The 24,189-nt window shown below is 39.8% G+C and overlaps 1 protein-coding gene across 1 annotated transcript in view; it reads left to right on the top strand.

Moving 5' to 3' along the window:
- Positions 1 to 19,508, top strand: part of SDHAF4 (succinate dehydrogenase complex assembly factor 4) — a 30,703-nt gene extending 11,195 nt beyond the window's left edge. Inside the window, exons 2-3 of the mRNA XM_019417675.2 lie at positions 3,732 to 3,881; positions 17,960 to 19,508. Of these exons, the coding sequence (XP_019273220.2) occupies positions 3,732 to 3,881; positions 17,960 to 18,069 (260 nt within the window). The 3' untranslated portion in view covers positions 18,070 to 19,508. The remainder of the gene's footprint in view (positions 1 to 3,731; positions 3,882 to 17,959) is intronic.
- Positions 19,509 to 24,189: the final 4,681 nt, after the last annotated feature.

The following is a 24,189-nucleotide window of genomic DNA, read 5'->3' as shown; positions in this document are numbered from 1 at the left end:
TCTGGGCTGATGGCTCAGAGCCTGGAGCCTGTTTCCGATTCTGTGTCTCCCTCTCTCTCTGTCCCTCCCCCGTTCATGCTCTGTCTCTCTCTGTCCCACAAATAAATAAAAAAAAACGTTGAAAAAAAAAAAATTTAAAAAAAAAAAATTAAAATAAATGCTGCCTTATAAGATGTTATTACCAGTTTTTCTCTTTAGCCTTTTAGTATATGTTTAAGTATTATTATGAGAACATAAGAAAAAATGCAATATGTGCTTAGATACTAAAGTGGGAGTTTGAAGGCAAAATGATCTGTACTCTAAGTCAATAAATAAAAATTTTAAATAAATACATGTTTTCATTTTAATGTATATAGAAATTTTTATATAAATTCCAGGTTGGCTGTGGACTGAGCCACCCAAGCACCCCTGTAATTTTTTAACTTTCTATAATTTTGTTTATATAATTTTTAAAAATTTTTGTTAATGTTTTATTATTTACTTTTGAGAGGGAGAGGCAGAGCATGAGTGGGGGAGGGGCAGAGTTTTTCTCAGCCAATTAATATCATAAATATGAAGCATTTATATAAGTGAGCATGTAGATGGGAGAAAACTATATTAATCCTGTAGATCATTGTCATAGCTTTATTAAAACATTCAGTTATATATTTTTTTTTAATATTTGTGTTTTGTGGGCTCTTGGATTTGTGGGAGAATGCTAGTTTGTATTCCAGTTGGTCAAACTATAATTTCTCTACTCACTCATACAGTAGATAAACAAATGAAGAGCCTGATGTACTATTTTGAAATTGCTAATACAGTTTGTATGTAATTTTAACTTTATCTAATCTTACAAACAAATCTTATATAAATTCCAAGTTGGCTGTGAACAGTGTATATGTATAAAAAGACACACACACACACATCTATATAAATATGTGCATATGTGTGCATATATATATACACACATTATATATGTGTGTGTGTGTGTGTGTGTATATATATATATATATATATATATGTATAATTTTTCAAAGTAATTTCTGTGCCCAACATGGGGCTCAAACTCATGACTCCAAGGTTGCATGTTCTACTGACAGAACCAGCCAGGCTCCCCTATATATAATTTTTTTTAACTTTTTTTAATGTTTGTTTATTTTTGAGAGAGAGAGAGAGAGAGAGAGACACAGAATGTGAGCAGGAGAGGGGCAAAGAGAGGGAGACACAGAAACCAAAGCAGTCTCCAGTCTGTCAGCACAGAGACTGACGTGGGTCTCGAACTCACAAACTGTGAGATCATGACCTGAACCACTGAATCAACTGAGCCACCCAGGCGCCCCTATAATTTTTTATTTTTTTATAATTCTGTTTATATAATTTTTAAAAATTTTTGTTAATGTTTTATTTATTTTTGAGAGAGAGGGCAGAGCATGAATGGGGAAGGGGCAGAGAGAGAGGGAGACACAGAATCTGAAGCAGCTCCAGGCTCTGAGCTGTCACCACAGAGCCCGGAACGGGGGTCGAATTCACGAACCGCGAGATCATGACCTGAGCCGAAGTCAGACGCTTAACTAACTGAGCCACCCAGGCGCCCATGTTTATATAACTTTTTAAAGTAGAGGGTAGGGTGATGTAGTGATAACTAGAATATGAATAAAATACATATAATGAAAGAAAATTCTAATTATATGTAATGCTACCAGGAGCTTCCAGATAATACTATGATGATAATAGATAAAATTTGTCACAGTACTCAGTGCTATGCATGAATTGTCTTATTTAATCTATTTAGCAACTCATGAGATAGGTACTCTTACCTTCAATTTAGACAGGAGGAAACAGATTTAGAAAGGGTAAGTCACTTGGGGTGCCTTTGGCTCAGGTCACATACTCAGGGTTTGCTGAGGGTTTGTGAGTTCGAGCTCCGTATCAGGCTCTCTGCTGTTAGCGCAGAGCCTGCTTCAGATCCTCTGTCTCCCTCTCTCTCTGATCCTCCCCCGTGTACATTCTTCCTCTCTCTCTCTCTTTCTCTCTCTCAAAAATAAACATAAAAAAAAAAAAAAAAAGCGACTTTGTAAGTCGCTTGACAAAGGTCCAACTAGTAAGTGCTTGTATTAGTTTCCTACTGCAGCTGCAACAGATTGTCACAAACTTAGTGGCTTAAAACATTTTCCAGTTCTGGAGGTGAGAAGTCTCTGGACTGAAATCAAAGTGTTAGGGCTATGTTCCTTCTGGAGGCTCTAGGGGGAGAATCTATTTCCTTCCTTTTCCACCTGCTAGAGGCTGCTACAGTTCCTTGACTCATTGCCCCTTTCCTCCATCTTCGAAGCCAGCAATATCCATCAAGGTATTTCATACTGCTCTCTCTCTAGTTCTCTCTTCCAGTTGTCTCTTCCCCTTTTAAGGATTCTTGTGGTTACAGCAGACCCACACAGATAGTACAGGATAATCGCCCTGGTCCAAGGTCATCTGATGAGTAGCCTTAATTCGAACTGCTACCTAAATTCTCCTTTACCATGGAACCTAACTTATTCATAGATTCTGGGTATTAGGCTCTGATCTTCAGAAGCCATTATTCCACTTAACCACAGTGGTGGAACTGGAACTGGTCCCTACCTTGGTTTGCCTTGGAGCCATTCCTTTAGAAAGTTGAAAACCCAACCCTGAGGTCATTTTTTCAGGGTGGTTTAGCCTTTTGAACATTATCTTGACAAGGGTTGCATAACTTTCATAGTACTGAAAGTTGTTCAGCTTTTCTCTTTATAACCTATAGTGAAAGTGATCTCACTTTTATATTGTAAATGCCTAATACATTTTTAAATGTTAATTGGCAGGAAAAGAAGACCATGATTAGGATTCAAATATATTTTAATTAGGATTAAGATTTATTTATTTATTTATTTATTTATTTATTTATTTATTTATTTTTCTTCACTATATGAAATTTATTGTCAAATTGGTTTCCATGCAACACCCAGTGCTCATCCCAAAAGGTGCCCTCCTCACTACCCATCACCCACCCTTCCCTCCCTCCCACCCCCCATCAACCCTCAGTTTGTTCTCAGTTTTTAAGAGTCTCTTATGCTTTGGCTCTCTTCCACTCTAACCTCTTTTTTTTTTTTTCCTTCCCCTCCCCCATGGGCTTCTGTTAAGTTTCTCAGGATCCACATAAGAGTGAAAACATATGGTATTTGTCTTTCTCTGTATGGCTTATTTCACTTAGCTTAACACTCTCCAGTTCCATCCACGTTGCTACAAAGGGCCATATTTCATTCTTTCTCATTGCCACGTAGTACTCCATTGTGTATATAAACCACAATTTCTTTATCCATTTATCAGTTGATGGACATTTAGGCTGGATTAAGATATATTTAAATCACAAGTCCCTTGCGATTTAAATAGTAAATCCTGTCATTAAACTTTGTACTATTTAGTTACTGTTAATGATCTCATTTCTGATATTTTGGGCATCGCTTCAGACAGGAATCAGTATTTTATATTAGAAGTTTTTATGATTTTGATAATGGTTAATTTATTTCAGAGCTCTTCTTTTTAAACTGATAATATTAGTTGCCTCCAAGTAAGGGAAATGCCTGTCTGGAAGATAGAGGGAAGATTTTTAGCTATATGTCCTTTTGTACTTTTTGAACTTTGATCAAAGTGAGTGTATTAACTAAAAACAAATAAATTGTTAATTTTTTAAAGTAGAATAAATAAGCAGCTCCTATTTTTTCACTGTCTCCACTCTCTAGGATCACCACTTGTGTGTTGTTCCGTGAGGAAAATGAGTTCTCAAGGAGAAAAATCCAAACCCATCAAACAGTCTCATAAGAAGCCAAAGGTACCAGAAGGTCGTTTTGATGCACCAGAAGACCCTAATTTAGAGAAAGAACCACTGATAAGTGAGTATAGACACGTCTCACAGATATTACAGGTTTGGTTCCAGAATACTGCAATAGAGCAAATGGCAGTAAAGCAAGTCACATTATTGTTTTGATTTTCCAGTGCATATGAAAGTTATGTTTACACTCTATGGCAGTCTATAAAGTGTGCATTAGCATTGTGTCAAAAAAAAATATGTATACCTTAATTTAAAAATACTTTATTGCTGGGACACCTAGGTGGCTCCATCGTTGAGCGTCCGACTTTGGCTCAGGTTGTGATCTCATGGTTCATGAGTTCGACCACTGCATTGGGCTCTTTGCTGTCAGCACCGAGCCTGCTTGAAATCCTTTGTCCCCTCTCTCTTTATCCCTCCCCCCAAAAAATAAATAAATATTAAAAAATACTTCACTGCTAAAAAATCCTAACCATCATCTGAGTTTTTAGTAAGTTGTAATGCTTTTTCTGGTGGAGGGACTTGCCTTGATGTTTATGGCTGCTGACTAATCAGGGTGGTGGTTGCTGAAGGTGGGGGCTGTGGCAATTTCTTACAACAGGACAACAGTGGAGTTTGCTGCATTGATTTATTCCTTTCATGAAAGATTTCTCTGTAGCAGAGATGCTGTTTGATTACCTACAATAGAACTTCTTTCAAAATTGAAGTCAATCCTCTCAAGCTCTGTTACTGGTGTATCAACCATGTTTATGAAATATTCTGAATCCTTTGTTACCATTTCAACAATTTTTTTAATTTTATTTTTTAATATGAAATTTATTGTCAAATTGGTTTCCATATAACACCCAGTACTCATCCCAACAGGTGCCCTTCTCAGTGCCCATCACCCACTTTCCCCTCCCTCCCACCCCCATCAACCTTCAGTTTATTCTCAGTTTTTAAGAGTCTCTTATGGTTTGCCTCCTTCCCTCTCTGTAACTTTTTTTTTCCCCTTCCCCTCCCCCCATGGTCTTCTGTTAAGTTTCTCAGGATCCACATAAGAGTGAAAACATATGGTATCTGTCTTTCTCTGTATGACTTATTTCACTTAGCTTAACACTCTCCAGTTCCATCCACATTGCTACAAAAAGCCATATTTCATTCTTTTTCATTGCCACGTAATATTCCATTGTATATATAAACCACAACTTCTTTATCCATTTATCAGTTGATGGACGTTTAGGCTCTTTCCATAATTTGGCTATTGTTGAAAGTGCTGCTATAAACATTGGGGTACAAGTGCCCCTATGCATCAGCATTCCTGTATCCTTTGGGTAAATTCCTAGCAGTGCTAATGCTGACTTACAGGGTAGATCTATTTCTAATTTTTTGAGGAACCTCCACGCTGTTTTCCAGAGCAGCTGCACCAGTTTACATTCCCACCAACAGTGCAAGAGGGTTCCCATTTCTCCACATCCTGGCCAGCATCTATAGTCTCCTGATTTGTTCATTTTGGCCACTCTGACTGGCGTGAGGTGTTATCTCAGTGTGGTTTTGATTTGTATTTCCTGATGAGGAGTGACGTTGAGCATCTTTTCATGTGCCTGTTGGCCATCTGGATGTCTTCTTTAGAGAAGAGTCTATTCATGTCTTCTGCCCATTTCTTCACTGGATTATTTGTTTTGCGGGTGTGGAGTCTGGTGAGTTCTTTATAGATTTTGGATACTAGCCCTTTGTCTGATATGTCATTTGCAAATATCTTTTCCCATTCCATCGGTTGCCTTTTAGTTTTGTTGATTGTTTCCTTTGCAGTGCAGAAGCTTTTTATCTTGATGAGGTCTCAATAGTTCATTTTTGCTTTTAATTCCCTTGCCTTTGGAGGTGTGTTAAGTAAGAAATTGCTGCGGCTGAGGTCAGAGAGGTTTTTTCCTGCTTTCTCCTCTAGGGTTTTGATGGTTTCCTGTCTCACATTCAGGTTCTTCATCCATTTTGAGTTTATTTTTGTGAATGGTGTAAAAAGAGTTTATTTTTGTGAAAGTGGTCTAGTTTCATTCTTCTGCATGTTGCTGTCCAGTTCTCCCAGCACAATTTGTTAAAGAGACTGTCTTTTTTCCATTTGATATTTTTTTTCCTGCTTTGTCAAAGATTAGTTGGCTATACATTTGTGGGTCCAATTCTGGAGTCTCTACTCTATTCCATTGGTCTATGTGTCTGTTTTTTTGCCAATACAATGCTGTCTTGATGATTACAGCTTTGTAGTAGAGACTAAAGTCTGGGATTGTGATGCCTTCCGCTTTGGTTTTCTTGTTAAATATTACTTTGGCTTTTGGGGGTCTTTTGTGGTTCCATACAAAATTAGGATTGCTTGTTCTGGCTTTGAGAAGAATGCTGGTGCAATTTTGATTGGGATTGCCTTGAATGTGTAGATTACTTTGGGTAGTATTGACATTCTAACAGTATGTATTCTTCCAGTCCATGAGCACGGAATGTTTTTCCATTTCTTTCCTTGAATCTTCTTCAATTTCCTTCATAAGCTTTCTATAGCTTTCAGCACACAGATCTTTTACACCTTTGGTTAGGTTTATTCCTGGGTATTTTATGATTCATGGTGCAATTTGAATGGGATCAGTTTATTTATCTTTCTGTCGCTTCATTATTAATGTATAAGAATGCAACTGATTTCTGTACATTAATTTTCTATCGCAACTTTGCTGAATTCCTGTATCAGTTCTAGTAGACTTTTGGTGGAGTCTGTTGGGTTTTCATATATAATATCATGTCATCTGCAAAAAATGAAAGCTTGACTTCATCTGTGCCAATTTTGATGCCTTTGATTTCCTTTTGTTGTCTGATTGCGATGCGAGAACTTCCAACACTATGTTAAGCAACAGCGGTGAAAGTGGACATCCCTGTCATGTTCCTGATCTCAGGGGGAAAGCTCTCAGTTTTTCCCCATTGAGGATGATATTAGCTGTGGGCTTTTCATAAATGGCTTTTATGATGTTTGAGTATGTTCCTTCTATCCCGACTTTCTCGAGGGTTTTTATTAAGAAAGGATGCTGAATTTTGTCAAATGCTTTTTCTTAATTGATTGACAGGATCATATGGTTCTTATCTTTTCTTTTATTGTGATGTATCACATTGATTGATTTGCGAATATTGAACCAGCCCTGCAGCCCATGAATGAATCCCACTTGATCATGGTGAATAATTCTCTTTATATACTGTTGAATTTGATTTGCTAGTATCTTGTTCAGAATTTTTGCATCCATATTCATCAGGGATATTGGCCTGTAGTTCTCTTTTTTTGCTGGGTCTCTGGTTTGGGAATCAAAGTAATGCTGGCTTCATAGAATGAGTCTGGAAGTTTTACTTCCCTTTCTACTTTTTGGAACAGCTTGAGAAGGATAGGTATTATCTCTGTCTCTTATAGACAGCAAATAAATGTGTCTTGTTTTTTTATCCATTCTGATACCCTATGTCTTTTGGTTGGGGCATTTAGTCCATTTACATTCAGTGTTATTATTGAAAGATATGGGTTTAGAGGCATTTGTGATATCTGTAGGTTGCATGCTTGTAGTGGTGTCTCTGGTACTTTGTGGTCCTTGCAACATTTCACCCACAGAATCCCCGTGAGGATTTCTTGTAGGGCTGGTTTAGTGGTGATGAATTTCTTCAGTTTTTGTTTGTTTGAGAAAACTTTTATCTCTCCTATTCTGAATGACAGACTTGCTGGATAAAGGATTCTTGCTGGATAAAGGATTCATATTTTTTCTGTTTATCACATTGAAGATTTCCTGTCATTCCTTTCTGGCCTGCCAACTTTCAGTAGATAGGTCTGCCACTAGTCTTATTGGTCTCCCTTTGTAAGTTAGAGCCTATTTATCCCAAGCTGCTTTCAGAATTTTCTCTTTATCCTTGTATTTTGCCAGTTTCACTATGATATGTCATGCAGAAGATCGATTCAAGTTACGTATGAAGGGAGTTCTCTGTGCCTCTTGGATTTCAATGCCTTTTTCCTTCCCCAGATCAGGGAAGTTCTCAGCTATGATTTGTTCAAGTACACCTTCAGCCCCTTTCTCTCTCTCTTCTTCTGGAATTCCTGTGATATGGATATTGTTTCGTTTGATTGCATCACTTAGTTCTTTAATTCTCCCCTCTTACTCCTGGATTTTTTTATCTCTTTTTCTCAGCTTCCTCTTTTTCCATAATTTTATCTTCTAATTCACCTATTCTCTCCTCTGCCTCTTCAATCCGTGGTATGGCTGCTTCTATTTTATTTTGCACCTCATTTGTAGTATTTTTTAATTCATCATGACTATTTTTTATCCATTGATCTCTGTAGTAATAGATTCTCTGCAGTCCTCTATGCTTTTTTCAAGCCCAGCGATTACTTTTATGACTATTATTCTAAATTCTTGTTCCGTTATATTGCTTACGTTGGTTTTGATCAGTTCATTAGCTGTCGCGACTTCCTGGAGTTTCTTTTGAGAACAATTCCTCCGTTTTGTCACTTTGGCTAGCTTTCTCTACCTTATGCGTTTTAAATTTTTTTTTTTTTTTAACGTTTATTTATTTTTGAGACAGAGAGAGACAGAGCATGAATGGGGGAGGGTCAGAGAGAGGGAGACACAGAATTGAAACAGGCTCCGGGCTCTGAGCTGTCAGCACAGGGGCCCGATGCGGGGCTCGAACTCACGGACCGCGAGATCGTGACCTGAGCCGAAGTCGGCGCTCAACCGACTGAGCCACCCAGGCGCCCCTACCTTATGCGTTTTAAAAGCTTGTGTGCTCTGCACCTGCAAGCACTGCTGTATTAAAGGAGGGTCATATACTGTCCAGGGCCTGGCCCTTCGGGAGGTGTTTTTTTTGGGATTGTTACTTGCTCTCTGTCGTTGTGACTGTGGTTATTTTATTACCCTACTCGTAGTAATATTTTGTACCCTCCACCAGATGTGCTTTGATTTGTTCCTTGGAGTAGCCCTGTAAAGGAAAAACTGATAGACAAACAGGAGACAAAAACACTCAAACACACAAACAACACAAACAAATAAACAAAAACAAAAACCTAAACACTAAAAACAAAAAAACCCAAAACACGGACTACAAGTAAAGAAGAAGGTGGAGGCAGTGCTGATGGAAGAGCACATACAAAGAGAGAAATGACAGGGGCGGGGGCAGGGAGGGGCTGTGGGGGTGTGTGTGTGGAAATAAAAGTTGACTAGGCAGAGAGACTAAAAGGCTTAATCCAGAGGGAGAGAAAGGAAAATAAAGAAGGAGGCGGGAAAAACGAAACGAAGATAAAATTACCCAGACAGGGTAGATGGTATATGGCTAGATTATTCTAGAGAAAGAGAAAGGAGTGTAAAGAAGGAGGTGTAGAACATGTATCAAGACAATGGATTAAATATGCCTGTTTAGACAGACCAATAACCAGAGTAACCAGCCTAGGGGAGGGAAGAGATAAGGAGGAGAAATTGGTTGGGGGTGAGAATATATCTATATATCCAGAATTGACCTAGAGTTAATCCAGGCAATGCTGCATTGCTTGTCTCAAGTAGCTGTCTGCAGGGTCTGTGCCACTCTGGTGGGTACATAGTTACCCAGTGCAGAGGGGCATGGTTTGGCATTATCTGGACCCACCTCCACTATGGACCCCCAGAGTGATCCCTGAGGCCCTTCCTTGGTGGTGGTGGGGGAGGGGGGAATGGTGATCTTCCAGTCTCTTCTCCACGGAGCCAGACCTGGTGGACTGTTGTTTGAGTCGTCCTCACTGTGCTGCGGGCGCAGATGGGGCAGTCCTTCTCGCTCCACCAACTGCCTTGACCCTGTGCTTGGCTAGAATTCAAAGTCCTGCTCTGTGCTCTCTGGTGCTGGGAAAGTGCCTCTCAGTGCTGCAATATGTGTTCCCGACTGGCTTTGTCTGTGCCACCGCACTTCAGGGAAGACTGACTTCTGTTGCGGACTTATTGCGACTGAGAGCTGCTGCCCTTGCCGCAAGCCCCTGGGGTGGCAGATGCAGGCAGGCTTTGTCTTTTCCCACACCACTCCAGGGAAACTGGAGCTGCCTTATCCTCCTGCAGACTGAGCCCTCGGCCCAGCCACTGCGCCCCAGGGTGGCAGATGCAGGCAGGTTCTGTCTCCAGGGAGGGAACCACTTTCTCCAGCTGCAGACTGAGCCTCTGACCTACCACCACACCCAGGCCTGGCTATCTTCCTCCCCAGGTGCTCGAACAGGGAGCTGGCCCCAGTCTGAAGAAAACCCCACAGTTAGAGATAAGATCCCTCTCAGTCTCAGTCCAAGGTCTTTCTCCTGTCCAGCTAGGTCCTGTACTTCCCTAGAGGCTCTTTCTCTTCCCTTTGTCTCTCCACAGAAGGGGGTCCCTCCCCAGAAGGGGGTCCCTCCCCTCTGTGCCCACACGGCCTTTTTTATTTCCCCCAGTTCGCAGTTACCCACCTATCTTTTTTCCAGCTTTCCCATTTTCTTCCTAGTAGATTCAGTCTCTTTTCCTCCCAGGCTCTGGTGTTCAAAGTCTTTTGGCTTCTACACTTCTTTGTTTGAGAGACGTGGGACATATGGATCACCCTACTTCTCCGCCATGTAGGCCCTCTCACCATTTCAACAATCTTCACAGCATCTTCAGTAGGAGTAGATTCATCTCAAGAAACCACTTTCTTTGCTCATCCACAAGAAGCAACTCCTTACCCATTAAAGTTTTTTTTTTAAGTCTCTCTCTCTCTCTCTCTTTTTTTTTTTTTTTTAGTGTTTATTTATTTTGAGAGAAAGAGAATACATGCATGAGCCAGGGGTGGGGCAGAGAGAAGGGAAGAGAGAGAATTCCAAGCAGGCTCCTGAGCTGTCAACTTGGTGCTCAATCCCACAAACCAGGAGTTCATCACCTGAGCCAAAATCAAGAGTTGATTGATTTAGAGATCAAGAGTTAATGAGCTACCCAGACACCCCATTGTCCATTAAAGTTTTAAATCAAGATTGCAGCAATTCAGTCACATCTTCAGGGTCCACTTTTAGTTCTAGATTTCTTGCTATTTCTATCACATCTGCATTTTCCCCAATGAAGTCTTGAACCCTTTAGAATCATTTATGAGAGTTGGAATGAAATTCTTTTCAACTCCTTGTAATGTTGATATGTTGACCTTTTCCCATGAATCACATATGTTCTTAATGGCATCTAGAGTGGTGAATCCTTTCCAGAAGGTTTTCAATGTAGTTTGCCCAGATCCATCAGAGCAATCACCATCTATGGCAGCTGCAGCCTTATGAAATGTATTTCTTAAATAATATGACTTGAAAGTCAAATGACTCCTTGATCTTTGGGCTGAAGAATAGATGTTGTGTTAGGCATGAAAACAATATTAATCTCATTGTACATCTTCATCAGAGCTCTTGGGCACCAGGTGCATTGTCAGTGAGCAGTCATATTTTGAAAGGAATCTTTTTTTTCTGAGCAGTAGGTCTCATCAGCAGGCTAAAATATTCAGTAAACCATGTTGTGGACAGATGTGCTGTCATCCAGGCTCTGTTTTTCCATTTATAGAGCATAGGAAGAATAGATTTAGCATAGTTTTTAAGTGCCGTAGGATTTGTGGAATGGTAAATGAACACTGGCTTCAGCTTAAAGTCACCAGCTACATTAGCCCCCCTAACAAGAGAATCAGCCTATTCTATGAAGCTTTGAAGGCAGGCATTGACTTCTTTTCCCCAGCTATGAAAGTCCTTTTTCCATAGAAGGCTGTTTTGTCCACATTGAAAATCTATTGTTTAATGTAGCCACTTTCATTAATTATCTTAGCTAGATCTTCTGGATTGCTTGCTGCAGCTTCTATATCAGCGCTTGCTGCTTTACCTTGCCCTTTGATGGTATGGAGGTGGCTTCTTTCCTTAAACCTCATGAACCAAGCTATGCTAGCTTTAAACTGTTCTGCAGCTTCTTTACCTGTCTGTCTTTAAAGAACTGAAGAGAGTAGGCCCTTGCTCTGGAAGGCTTTATCTTAAGGGAATGTTGTGACTGGTTTGATCTTCTATCCAGACTACTATAATGTTCTCAATGAGCAATAAGGCTGTTTTGTTTTCTTATCATTTGTGTATTCACTGATGTAGCACTTTTAATTTCCTTCATGAACTTTTCCTTTGAGTGCACATTTTGGGTAACTGGTTATCACAAGAGGCCTAGCTTTTGGCCTGTCTCAGCTTTCAATGTGTACCTTCCCTGTTAAGCCTACTCATGTCTAGCTTTTGATTTAAAGTGAGAGACATGTGACTCTTCCTTTCATTTGAACACTTAGAAGCAAGCCATTGTAGGGTTATTAATTGGCCCAATTTTAGTCTTATTTTGCTCCCGGGAATAGGGAGGCCCAAAGAGGGGGAAAGACAAGGGAACAGCTGTTCATGGAGCATTCAGAGCATTCACAATGTGTATCAGTTAACTGTTTTATATGGATATGAGCCCTGATGCCCCAAAACAATTAGAATAGTAATATCAAAGATCACTCATCACAGATCACAATAGCAAATATGATAATAATGACAAAATTTGAAATATTGTGAGAATTACTAAAATATGACACAGAAACACAAAGCGAGGAAATGCTGTGTGGAAAAACGGCACCAATAGACTTGTTCACTGTAGGGATGCCACAATTTGTAAAACATGCAGTATCTCCGGCTCCTGGGTATTTCACTTGGTTAAGTGCCCAACTCTTGATTTCAGCTCAGGTCATGATCTTGTAGTTCATGGGTTTGAGTCCTGTGTCAGGCTTGTGCTGCTGACAGTGTGGAGCCTGCTTGGGATTCTCTCTGCCCCTCCCTCCCTCTCTCTCTTTCTCTCTCTCTCTCAAAATTAATAAACTTTTTTTCAAATGTAGTATGTGTGAAGCACAATAAAATGAAGTATGCCTTTATAGTAAAGCTCCTTCCTTAATTTTTGAAGTATCAAAATATTTTAGTTATTGAAGAGAAAGAATGAAAGAAATATGTTATTGTTTATAATTCTTTATTAACAATAATGAAGCATATTTCACAATGACTAAATTCCCATATTGACTATCAATATGTGTAGATCAAAAAAAATAATAATTTCTAAGCCCCCTGACATTGATTGATTGTGTTTGATTGTTTTATTCGTTATAAGCCATTATTCATATGACAAAGTATATGAACTGAGACCTGCTTTGATCTGAGTAACAGAAAACCACTTGAGCAGACTTAAACAAGAGGTAGTGTAGGTTGTTATTGGGCTACGAGGTACATAGGTGGGGTACTCAGGGCAGTGATGCTGCTGGACCTTGGAAAAAAACAGACCTTAGGAGTAAACAGTATATGGAAACCAGGATATTCTCCCTCCTTCTCTTGTCCCCGGTCTCTTCTTTTTGTTGTTTTCTGTCATTAGACTCCCTTTTTTTTTTTTAATTTTTTTTTTAACGTTTATTTATTTTTGAGACAGAGAGAGACAGAGCATCAATGGGGGAGGGTCAGAGAGAGAGGGAGACACAGAATCTGAAACAGGCTCCAGGCTCTGAGCTGCCAGCACAGAGCCCGACGCGGGGCTCAAACTCACAGACCGTGAGATCATGACCTGAGCTGAAGTCAGACGCTTAACCGACTGAGCCACCCAGGTGCCCCAGGAATGGCATTTTAATAATGTGCTACAATATGGATAGACCTTGAAAACATTATGCTTAGTGAAATAAGTTAGACACAGAGGGACAAATACATGATTCCACTTAAATTATGTACCTTGAGTAGGCAGATTCATAGAGACAAGGTAGAATAGAGGTTATCAAAGTCTAGAGGAAGAGAGAAAGGGAAAGTTTTTGCTTAATGGGTATAGAGTTTATATTGAGGATGATAAAAAACTTGTGGGTGTAGATAGTGTGATAGTTACCAATGAGAATATATATAGTCAGTGCCACTGAATTGTACACTTATAAGTGGTTAAAATGATAAACTATATCATAATGGGATTAATATGATAAATGTTATATATATTTCACATAGTAAAGAAAAAAGCACATTTCAAAAGGTAATCATCTGTTTGACACAATGCCAGCTATTCATCTTAATTTTTGAGTCGCTGCAATTTATGTTGAACCTACCATCTCTTAGAAGCTGGTCTGGTAAATATCACCAAACCCAGCAAATGCCTTTCAGTCCTCATTTTATATGAACTGTCTACAAGCTTCAACATTGTTAACCACTGCTGCTAGAAATCTGCCTGTCATGGTTTTGGTTATGCTTTGCCCAGTTTCTCCTCCTATTTCTTCAACCAATTTTTCCTCACTTCTTTTTTAAGCTCTTCTACCTCTGCCCAAAAGTAGCGACTCAGAAATCTGGGGATATCCTTCACTCCTGCTTCTCCTGTGTCCTGGATCCAATACCTTCTTAACATGTCAAACTCATTCATCCTGCCAATGAAGCCCAAATTCAAGCATCTGTGGTTTTGTTGGTCTCCTAACAAGTTTGTCTTCTTCCTTGTTTCCTTCTTTCTGGGCTTGTGTCCCTGCCTATGGTATGCATGTCATTCTAAGAAAAATATATAGGTGGTCCCTTTGCAGAGAGTAGACTTCATTAAGATAATAAAGGGGCGCGCTTGGGTGGCTCAGTCAGTTAAGTGTCCAACTTCAACTCAGGTCATGATCTCACGGTTCGTGAGTTTGAGCCTCGTGTCAGGCTCTGTGCTGACAGCTCAAAGCCTGGAACCTGCTTCAGATCCAACTCTCCCTCTCTCTCTACCCCTCCCCCACTCACGCTCTGTCTCTCTAATAAACATTAAAAAAAATTTGTTAAGATAATAAAGGAAGATTGTTTGCATCTGAACACCCTGTTTGATGCAAAAATGAATAAGGAAAATGAGATACGAAAATAACTATCCACAGGACATCATGTGGTAACTGGCATAAGAGATAATGCAAAAAGTTCAGAAAAAAAGTAGAGAAAAGAGATTAACATTGAGCTTGGTTTAAAAGGCACAATAAAATCATAAGTAGTTAAGGAATGGTAGGGAGACATTTCAAAAAAGAGAAAGATGGGCACCTAGGTGGCTCATTCGGTTGAGCATCTGACTCCTTGATTTCGGCCCAGGTCATGATCCCAGAACATGGGATCAAGCCCTGTGTAGGGTTCTGCACTGAGCATGGAGCCTGCTTAAGATTTTGTCTCTCTCTCTCTCTCTCTCTCTCTCTCTGCCCTCTTCCCTGTTCATGTGCTCTCTCTAAAATAAAAAAAAAGAAAGATGTGGTCAGAGAAAGAGAGGCCAGGGAGATACATACAAGATACAGCCAATGTTCCTGTTTTGCTGCAGCATAGGGTGTATATAGTGGATTAATAGAATATAAAGCTAGAAAGGTAGATTTGGCTCAAGTCTGGGAGTGCCTGAAGTACCAGTTTATAGCATATGGGCTTTATGCAGTAGACAGTGAAGAAAGCTCTCAAGTTTTTTGAATGGAGATTATTTTAATCAGCTTTACTGTAGTATAATCTGCATATAATAAAATTCACCCATTTTAAGAAACAGTTTTATGAATTTCAACAATGTTTATAACCATATAACCAACACAAAGTATAAAGCAATTCAATCCCACAAAGAGCCCCTGGTGCCTCTTTATAATTAGTTTCATTCTCCCATCCCCCTGGCAACCATGAATCTGTTCTCTGTCACTATAATTTTGCCCTTCCTAGGATTTTATATAAATGAAATCATACAGTACATAATCATTTGTGTCTGGCCTCTTTCACTTAATGTAATGTGGAAGAGGGATTCTGTTTTAGAAAGATTAATTTGTCCTTCTATGCAGGTTAGGCTGGAGTCATGAAAGTCAGAAAACAGAGATGAGTTAGAAAATGGTTGCATTAGTCTAGAATAAGACTCCAAGCATGACTCAGGATGGAACTAATGAGAGTAAAGAATTTCAGAAAGCTATAGATTATAATGAGGGTGAAAATTGGGTTAAACAAACATGAGGGAAAAGCCTCCATAGGAGGCTGCGGTCAGAAAGAAGAAAGCTCAAGAGTGTGAGACTTGGAGAAGGAACATATTCAGGAGATAATGAAATCGAAATGGATAGCACAAGTGGATGTGAAGATCACTAGGAAAGAGGATTAAGGACCTCCATGTCCCCAGTATGTGAGGATACTAATGTGTATGTTGATATGAAGAACAATGGGGAGAGATGAAACTATGAATCAAATATTGATCCTATCCAAGAAGTTAGAAGAGTCTTTGACTTTATTACTGGACTACAGAAAAGCACTGGACAAGTAAATGGTGCAGAATTCAAAAGAGGAAAGGCTGTAAAGATTTGGTGGTAGAATGAGAGACTGGAAGTAGCAGTGAGGTGCAGGGACATCTTGACCCTTTCTTTCTTGCCTAGTGCTATGGACTGAGTTGTGTCTCCCTAAAATCCATATGTTGAATCCTTAACCCCCCCAATGGGGGTGGTATTTGGAGATAGGGCCTTTAAGAGATAATTAGTTTTTTAAAAAAATTTTTTAATGTTTATTATTTTTGAGAGACAGAGCATGAGTGGGGTAGGGGCAGAGAGAGAGGGAGAGACAGACTCTGAAGCAGGCTCCAGGCTCTGAGCTGTCAGCACAGAGCCTGATGCAGGACTCGAACCCATGAGCTATGAGATCATGACCTGAGCCGAAGTCGGGCTCTCAACCGACTGAGCCACCCAGGCGCCCCTAGAGATGGTTTTAAATGAGGTAATGAGAATTCCCTATGTCGGAATTCGTGTCCTTATAAGAAGAGACACTAGAGAGCTCGCCATCATTCTCTCCCTGCCATGTGAGGACACTGAGAAGGGGCTGTCTACAAGCCAGGAAGAGTCTTCACCAGAACCCAGCCATGCTGGCACCCTGCTTGCAGACTCCTAGCCTCAAGAGCTGTGAGAAAGTTAGTTTCTGTTTTTTAAGTCTACGGTAGTTTGTTTTGGCAACCCAAGCTGATGAAGATACTCGGTGAGCCCCAGAAATATGGGAGATGGAAGAGCTTCCATTAGATGCTTTCAGAGGAAGTCCCAGCAAGGAGTTCTTAGAAAATAGAATGATAGGTAGGGAAGACTTGATTCACAGTAGAGAAAGAATTTTAAAAACAGATACATATTTGAAAATTTTCAGGGTTAATTGTCTTTTTTCCTAGACAGGGACTATGGGATTTTGGTGATGTTCATCTAGTTTTCTAAAGAGACACAGAGTAAGAATTGGGGTTCTTTCTAATAGCTGACTCCTCTTCTGTCCGTCCCATATACAGAGCAGTAGTTTATGGGTTAAAAACAAGACTGCAACCAGACTGTCTGAATTCAAACTCTGTTTATCACTTGGTAGCTAGCTGTGTGATCAGGAGCACCTTTCTGAACCTCTTTGTGTCTCATGTTCCTCATCTATAAAATGGAGACAATAATTGTTCCTGTCCCATATGATTATTATGAGGATTAAATGAGTTATTGTGAATAAAATACTCAGAATTGGGCCAGACTCAAGATGAATAGTCCTTTATGAACACACAGTATTCAGAGTAATAGTTGTTATGTCCATGAATGGCAGTGTCAGCTAACCATTTCATGAAGCCAAAATCCTATGATGAAGAACAATAATACTCATAACTAAAATTAATTGGGCATTCTTAGGTACCCGGCACTGAGCTGGATCCTTTACATGCATCTCTTTGTTTAATTTTCAACATAGCAAATCAGATATGGTTGTTATACCCATTTTACTGATAAGAAAACTGAGGCAGTGAGCCAAAGTAACCTTGTTTCACAACCTTCCAAACCCTATGGATTTGTACTCTGTATTCCCTGCATTCCTTTCCCTCTCTTTTAATCCATCCATACAAATGCAGCCACTCCCCATATTGGGGCCTGAGAACACTCCAAGAATTCTAAGTAATTAATGTAGGTAATAAAGTTCGTTGGATATGACAATTGTGTCCAGAAGTGATTTCTCAAACTTGTGGAAAAGAACCACATTTACAGTTCATTTAAAAGACTGCATTGTAATAACCTAGTCAGTAGTATCTAGCCTATTAACTCTGCAACTCGACCACTCTGTCTTCAGAATTGGTCTTCATGCTTTTCTTGTCTCTATTGACTGTTTTTTGTTTTTTTTTTTTTGTTTTTTTTTTTGTATCTTCTGTCTTTCTTTAGAATTTCCAGATGATATTAATCCTGTTACCAAAGAAAAAGGTGGACCCAGAGGCCCAGAACCTACCCGATATGGAGATTGGGAACGAAAAGGACGCTGTATTGACTTTTAAGCCATATATTATTAATTTCAGTATCTTTTTCTGAATATGTACATCTGAATTAATTTATTTCTCATTATTTTCTCTCTGTATATCCTTTAAGTCATTTAATCTCTATAATGTGTTTTAAAAATACAAATAGGGGTGCCTGGGTGGCTCAGTCAGTTAAGCTTCCAACGTCGGCTCAGGTCATGATCCCGCAGTTTGTGGGTTTGAACCCCGCATCGGGCTCTGTGCTGACAGCTCGGAGCCTGCAGCTTGCAGCTTCAAATTCTGTGTCTCCCTCTCTCTCTGCCCCTCCCCTGCTCATACTCTGTCTCTCAAAAATAAATAAAAATGTTTTAAAAACCCACAAATAATGCCTTGAAAGGAAATATGCTGCTATAAATTAAGAAAGGGGAAATATTTCTACATTAGCACGTTAATTTTAATTTAAATATATTGGAGTATATAAAAGATGATTAGAGCTGCATATTTCATCATATTGCATTTTAAATTAATCAGCTGCTTATAAAGTACAAATGTAAATAAAACAAGTTTTAATGATTTTTATTGCTATATGCTAGGTAATAGTGCTTTTTGAATGTGAGTTAAATAACACATTATAGTTTTATAAGGCCACAGTAACAACAGAAAGTCTAGCTCCAGAGACAGATTACTTAGGTTCAAATCCTGGCTCTGCTACTTACTAGCTGTGTGACCTGGGGTAAGTTATTCAGCTTTTCCACACCTCAGCATCTTCATGTGTAAATTGGAGATAATACTGCCCTTTTTGGGCAGTTGAGAACTTTAAATGAGTAGGTACATGTACTTGAAACAGTGCATAGCACAAACCTCTCATTAAGTGTTAGCTATCTGTAAATCATAAATGTATTTTTCCAAGTCTCTAGGCTTTCTGGGGGGAAATATTTAGAAACTAAGTTTGAAATACTTTAATTGAAATTGTTTTATGAATATAACATTACAAAATCATTAGTAAGAAAATTAGTGATTTTTTGCACCGATGAACTGAGCAGAAATATGCACTAGTTTGTTAAAACAAAATTTAGGTACAGAGGGCCAATTTGTGACAAAAGCAGGGGATGAAATGGGCCAGCTTGGTCAGTTTTGATGACTCAAAAGCTCTTGTCCTATGGCCTTTGGATAACTGGGTCAGGAAAAGTCAAGGCCAGTTTATAGACATGGAATGGAAAGGAAGAATAGAAGTTGCTGGGCTTGCCTGTGGCAACCCATGCTGGCCTCTGGCCTTACTCTGTCACAGGGATTGGGCCTTCAGCCCCCAGGCTACACTGAAATTACCTAGGAAGAAGGGGTTTGCACGGCCTGTAGAAGATAATGCAGTGGGCTGATGATTGTGTGACATGAATTATAAGTGTAGTATTATTTGAGAAGATTGCAGGAGATTTATTTACGTAAATAAACTTTTTGTAATGTGTGTTCTCAGAAACAAACTAACTGGTGTGGTAATTGGGCCTAGTCATCAGTCTTTGTCAACATTTGTTCTTCTAATGGCAGTTACTATGTATGTTGCTAAGTAAGAACCACATTCCTTTAAAAACATTCTGTAATTTAGTCAACCTTCAATTAGCCCACATTAATGGAGGTTTTTATTATGTTACTCCAGAAATACTGTATCAAATTATTTTGTATTGCATATTCTTGCTTGTGTTTATGATGTGATAGAGGAACGACAACTTAGATACGTCAAACACTAATATAAAGGATGTAACAACCAAAGTGTTGTATTAAGATAACAGAATCCTTAACCTCTGTTAATAGTAACATGTTTCATGACAGCTGTCAAATATATAGGTAAGATTTGATGGCATGAAAACATTTATGGTCTTTATGTCCATCAAACATTAAATGGAAAAACCTGAAGACTTCAAAAAATGATATAGTAGCAATGGGTATGCATCACTCACATCTCCTCCTATGAGAAGCAGAGTTGACTGAGAACCCCAGCTACTACCCCATGGAATCCAACACTGTGTTCCTGCTGAGGACACACTTTCCCCAGGCTGTTCTCAGGCAATGAATGAGTATGCTGGCCCACGCCCCTGGTGGGTGGCATTGACTCAAACACTCCCCATTAACCTGCCCAGTACTTTGTTCAGACCATGCTTTCTTCAGACCATCTGAGACTCTTCCTACCCAATCCTCCTTTCTTTCGCTCTCCCCTTCACAGGAGTCAGACTCTGCCTACTTTTCCCCTTTATAATTCAAAACATCTCCCCAATAAATCTCTCACATCTAATCCCATCTTATCATTTGTTTCTCAGAGAACCCAAACTAACGGATGATTTTAAAAGAACAGCTTATAGAAGAGCAATTTATAGGCAGGATTTTTTTTCTAGTACAATCATAGTCTAATCACTTAAATTTTACATTGGAGATTTCTGGGAAATTATAGGTTGTACTTTTATTTTATTTTATTTATTTTTTTTTTTTATTTTTTTTTTTCCGATGCAAAAGCAAAAGAACCTTTATTCGAGCTAGCTCGAGCTCAATCCCCTACCTGCACCGACGCAGCGGTGAGATACCGGGGAGAGAGAGCGAGTTTCAAAAGCACAAAGGTTTTATAGGGGTAGTTCATCTAGCTCTAGGACTTTTACTCGATCAGTCTTGCTTCCTTTCCCGCCGGCCCTTTTCAGACAATCTCGGGCCCAATGCCCTATCTCCTTGCAGTATGCGCACAAACAGAGGGCCCCTAGAAAATCTTCCAACTCCATGGAAGCAAAACTGAAAGCTAGCTTAGACATTTGAGGGGATTCCACGTCCCTCCAAAACCGATGAGGGGATTCCACGTCCCTCCAAAGACGAAGGCCTCACGCCGACCAGCGGGAGCGACCCGCCTCATCTCAGACCTTTGAGGGGATTCCACGTCCCTCCAGAAGGGAGAATCGGAACGTCTTCCGAAACTCCCGGCCCGTGGTCCTCCAGTGCGTCCACTTAGACCGCGTCGGGCACTACCAGAACTCCAGAAGTGAGCTCACACAGAAAAGACAGAACAAACAAACAGACACTAACCGTGGCCAGTCAGGCTCTCCGGGTCGGGGGTCCCTCAGGGGTCTTGGGGATCCCGGGCCGAGCCCCCAAATGTTATGCCCAGAATTCGTGATCCCCAAAGACAACTAGGGAGCCGAGTCCGATGCAAAAGCAAAAGAACCTTTATTCGAGCTAGCTCGAGCTCAATCCCCTACCTGCACCGACGCAGCGGTGAGATACCGGGGAGAGAGCTAGGTTGTACTTTTATATAGAAGGCACCATGGAGCGTTGTTCCTATTAGGTGTTTTGGTAGAATTAAATTATGCCCATCCTTTTTTCTTATTTTGATGTCAGTTGCTGTGACCTACTAGTCAAAATATAATACTGCCTATTATTAAACTTGAAGAACCAGGGGCACCTGGGTGGCTCAGTCAGTTAAGTGTCTGGCGTTGGCTCGGGTCATGATCTCGTGGTCTGTGGGTTCCAGCCCCACATTGGGCTCTGTGCTGACAGCTCAGAGCCTGGAGCCTGCTTTGGATTCTGTGTCTCTCTCTCTGCCCCTCCCCTGCTAACACTCTTTCTCTCACAAAAATAAAATAACTTTTAAAATGTTTGGAAGCCATAAAAAAAAAAAAAAAAACCAGACTGTAAACTGGGGGCTAATACTCAATTTCACAGGAAAATAAAACAAACTTTTAATTAAAAAAAAATCAAATAAAATAACTTTGAAAAAAATGAAAATAAAAAAATAAACTTGAAGAACCAGCCTAAAGCCATATTCTGCAAGTAAATAACAAATGTTCATTAGATGGATAGAATAGTTTACAATGAGAGAACTTAGTAAAAGTAATTGTTAGTGTTGTATCAGGAATTTTAATGATAATTTCAGAACAGGACAGTAATTTTTATAAGTACAACATAAGAATGGCAATGGAGTGTTAGTTAACCAATACTGATTGATCAATTTGGGAAGAAAAGCAAAATGAAGAATGCCCAAGTTCATTCCTTCGTTCTGTTGATTGTCTCATTTAATCAGTGATTATTTGTCTACCATGTTCCAGATACTCTGCTAGGCTTTGTATATTTGGTGACGAATGAAACAGAGCCCTTGCCATCCTGGCATAAAATCTGATGGATTTGATCTGCACATGAGAACAGTTCCAAAAGACAACTGATTGAAGACAGTGCATAGCAAGTGACTGTATTTCACCCCAACAAAGCCAAAGGGAACTTCCTGTGTTTGATGAAGATACCACTTTCTGGATTTTGTTACTAGACAACTGTTTAGAGACCTAAGTTTTCACCTTTTTAACTCGAAACTGATTCTGTGAGCTATGAATCAAGTCAGATATCCATTCTGTGATCAGTTGTGCTCTGACCTTGCCAAATATCAGACATTGACCTAGACACTGACCAAGAAGATGTGGAGTGAACAGAGTGATATAATTAAAATTCCTGGACATGTAAAGATTCTTCAAGCAATTTCTGGCTCCAGAAAAGCATTTTTGGTAGGCATCCCTCTGCACAACCACTGGCACTAAAGCTGTCTCTGATTTCCCTAAGCTAGGACTGGCTGCTATGAATGAATTATAAAGATTATTGAATCATCCATACAAATGAGGGTATGTGTGAATATTAGGAAATATTTATGATTATTAGTATTCGGTGTTCTGTGTCCTCTGGGGACCGTGTTCTAAGTCTGTCTCCTTGAGAGCTTTCATTTCTAGAAATAGATAACTCTCTTCTGACCCTCCCATTGACTTTGGTCTTGGTCTAACATATGCTGCTTTTCATCTCCCTCTCCTTAGTGGGAGCAGTACTGTGTATTCTCTCTAAACCACCTTATCTCTTATGATCACCCAAATCTGGATGGAAAATTTAAAAGGCAGCCTTCTTGGGGTCAGTCAGTTAAGCGTCCGACTTCAGCTCAGGTCGTGATCTCACAGTTCATGGGTTCGAGCCACACCTCAGGCTCTGTGCTGACAGCTCAGATCATGGAGCCCGCTTCAGATTCTGTGTCTCCCTGTCTGCCACTCCCCCACTCACACTCTGTCTCTCTCTCATAAATAAACATTAAAAAAATGTATAAAAGGCAGGCTTCTCTGTTATTCAAAGTTTTCAGATAAAGTAAGAGAACCTACTGTGTTTCTGTGGCGGTTGAACTTTTTGTTCTTAAAACCCTCAAAAGGTCTTTGGAGCCCCCTAAGTTGTTTAGGACCCCAAGGAACTTTTGTTTATGTTTGTAACATCTATTGATATTTACTATATTAGGAATGAAAACTGAGCAGTCTTTAAAATATTTAATTAGTTTTAAAATAACCCCACAATTGGGGCACCTGACTGGCTCAGTGGAGCATGTGACTCTTGATCTCAAGGTCATGAGTTCCAGCCCCACATGGGGTATAGAGATTACTTAAAAATAAAAAATAAATTAAAAAAAAACATAATAAACTCATTACATGTTAGCATATAATAGCATTTTTTTTGGAAAAATAAAATTTTTCCAAAACCAAAAAAATTAAGAAGGATGGTATTGTTTCCTATTTTTGTAATTCTCTTTAATGTCTAACAGTAGAAGGCAGCTGTATTTTCATATCATCTTCTGCATTCAATCTGTTGGGGTATTGGTTTTTTGTTTTGTTTTGTTTTTTAATTTTAACATTTATTTATTATTGAGAGACACAGAGACACAGAGCATGAGCAGGGGAGGGGTAGAGAGAGGGCAAGACACAGAATCTGAAGTAGGCTCCAGGCTCTGAGTTGTCAGCACAGAGCCCGATGCGGGGCTCAAACTCACAAACTGAGATCATGACCTGAGCCGAAAGCGGTCGCTTAACCGACTGAGCCACCCAGGTGCCCCTGGGGTATTGTTTTGATTGAGGTCTATCTAAGAAAAAAGCTGGCTTCACACAGATACATAGTTAGAAAAGGGAGGATCTCGCAGATCCCCTAAAAGGGTCTTGGGGACCCCTAGAGTCCTTGGACCACACACTTCGAAGAGCTGCTGAGCCAATTTAAGTAGAAAGAAGGTACTAAATGCAGACTCTTTGGAAGGGCGAGCAGAACAGGCCGAGCCTCTAAAACCAATATCAGAACCACACAACAGTGCTGGCTGGAGAAAGGAACTGCTGTCTGAAATCCAGG

Source organism: Panthera pardus, unplaced genomic scaffold (genome assembly GCF_024362965.1).
Source record: "Panthera pardus isolate Hobbes unplaced genomic scaffold, ASM2436296v1 HiC_scaffold_17, whole genome shotgun sequence".
Taxonomy (NCBI): domain Eukaryota; kingdom Metazoa; phylum Chordata; class Mammalia; order Carnivora; family Felidae; genus Panthera; species Panthera pardus.
This window is presented reverse-complemented; position numbering and strand designations above follow the sequence as displayed.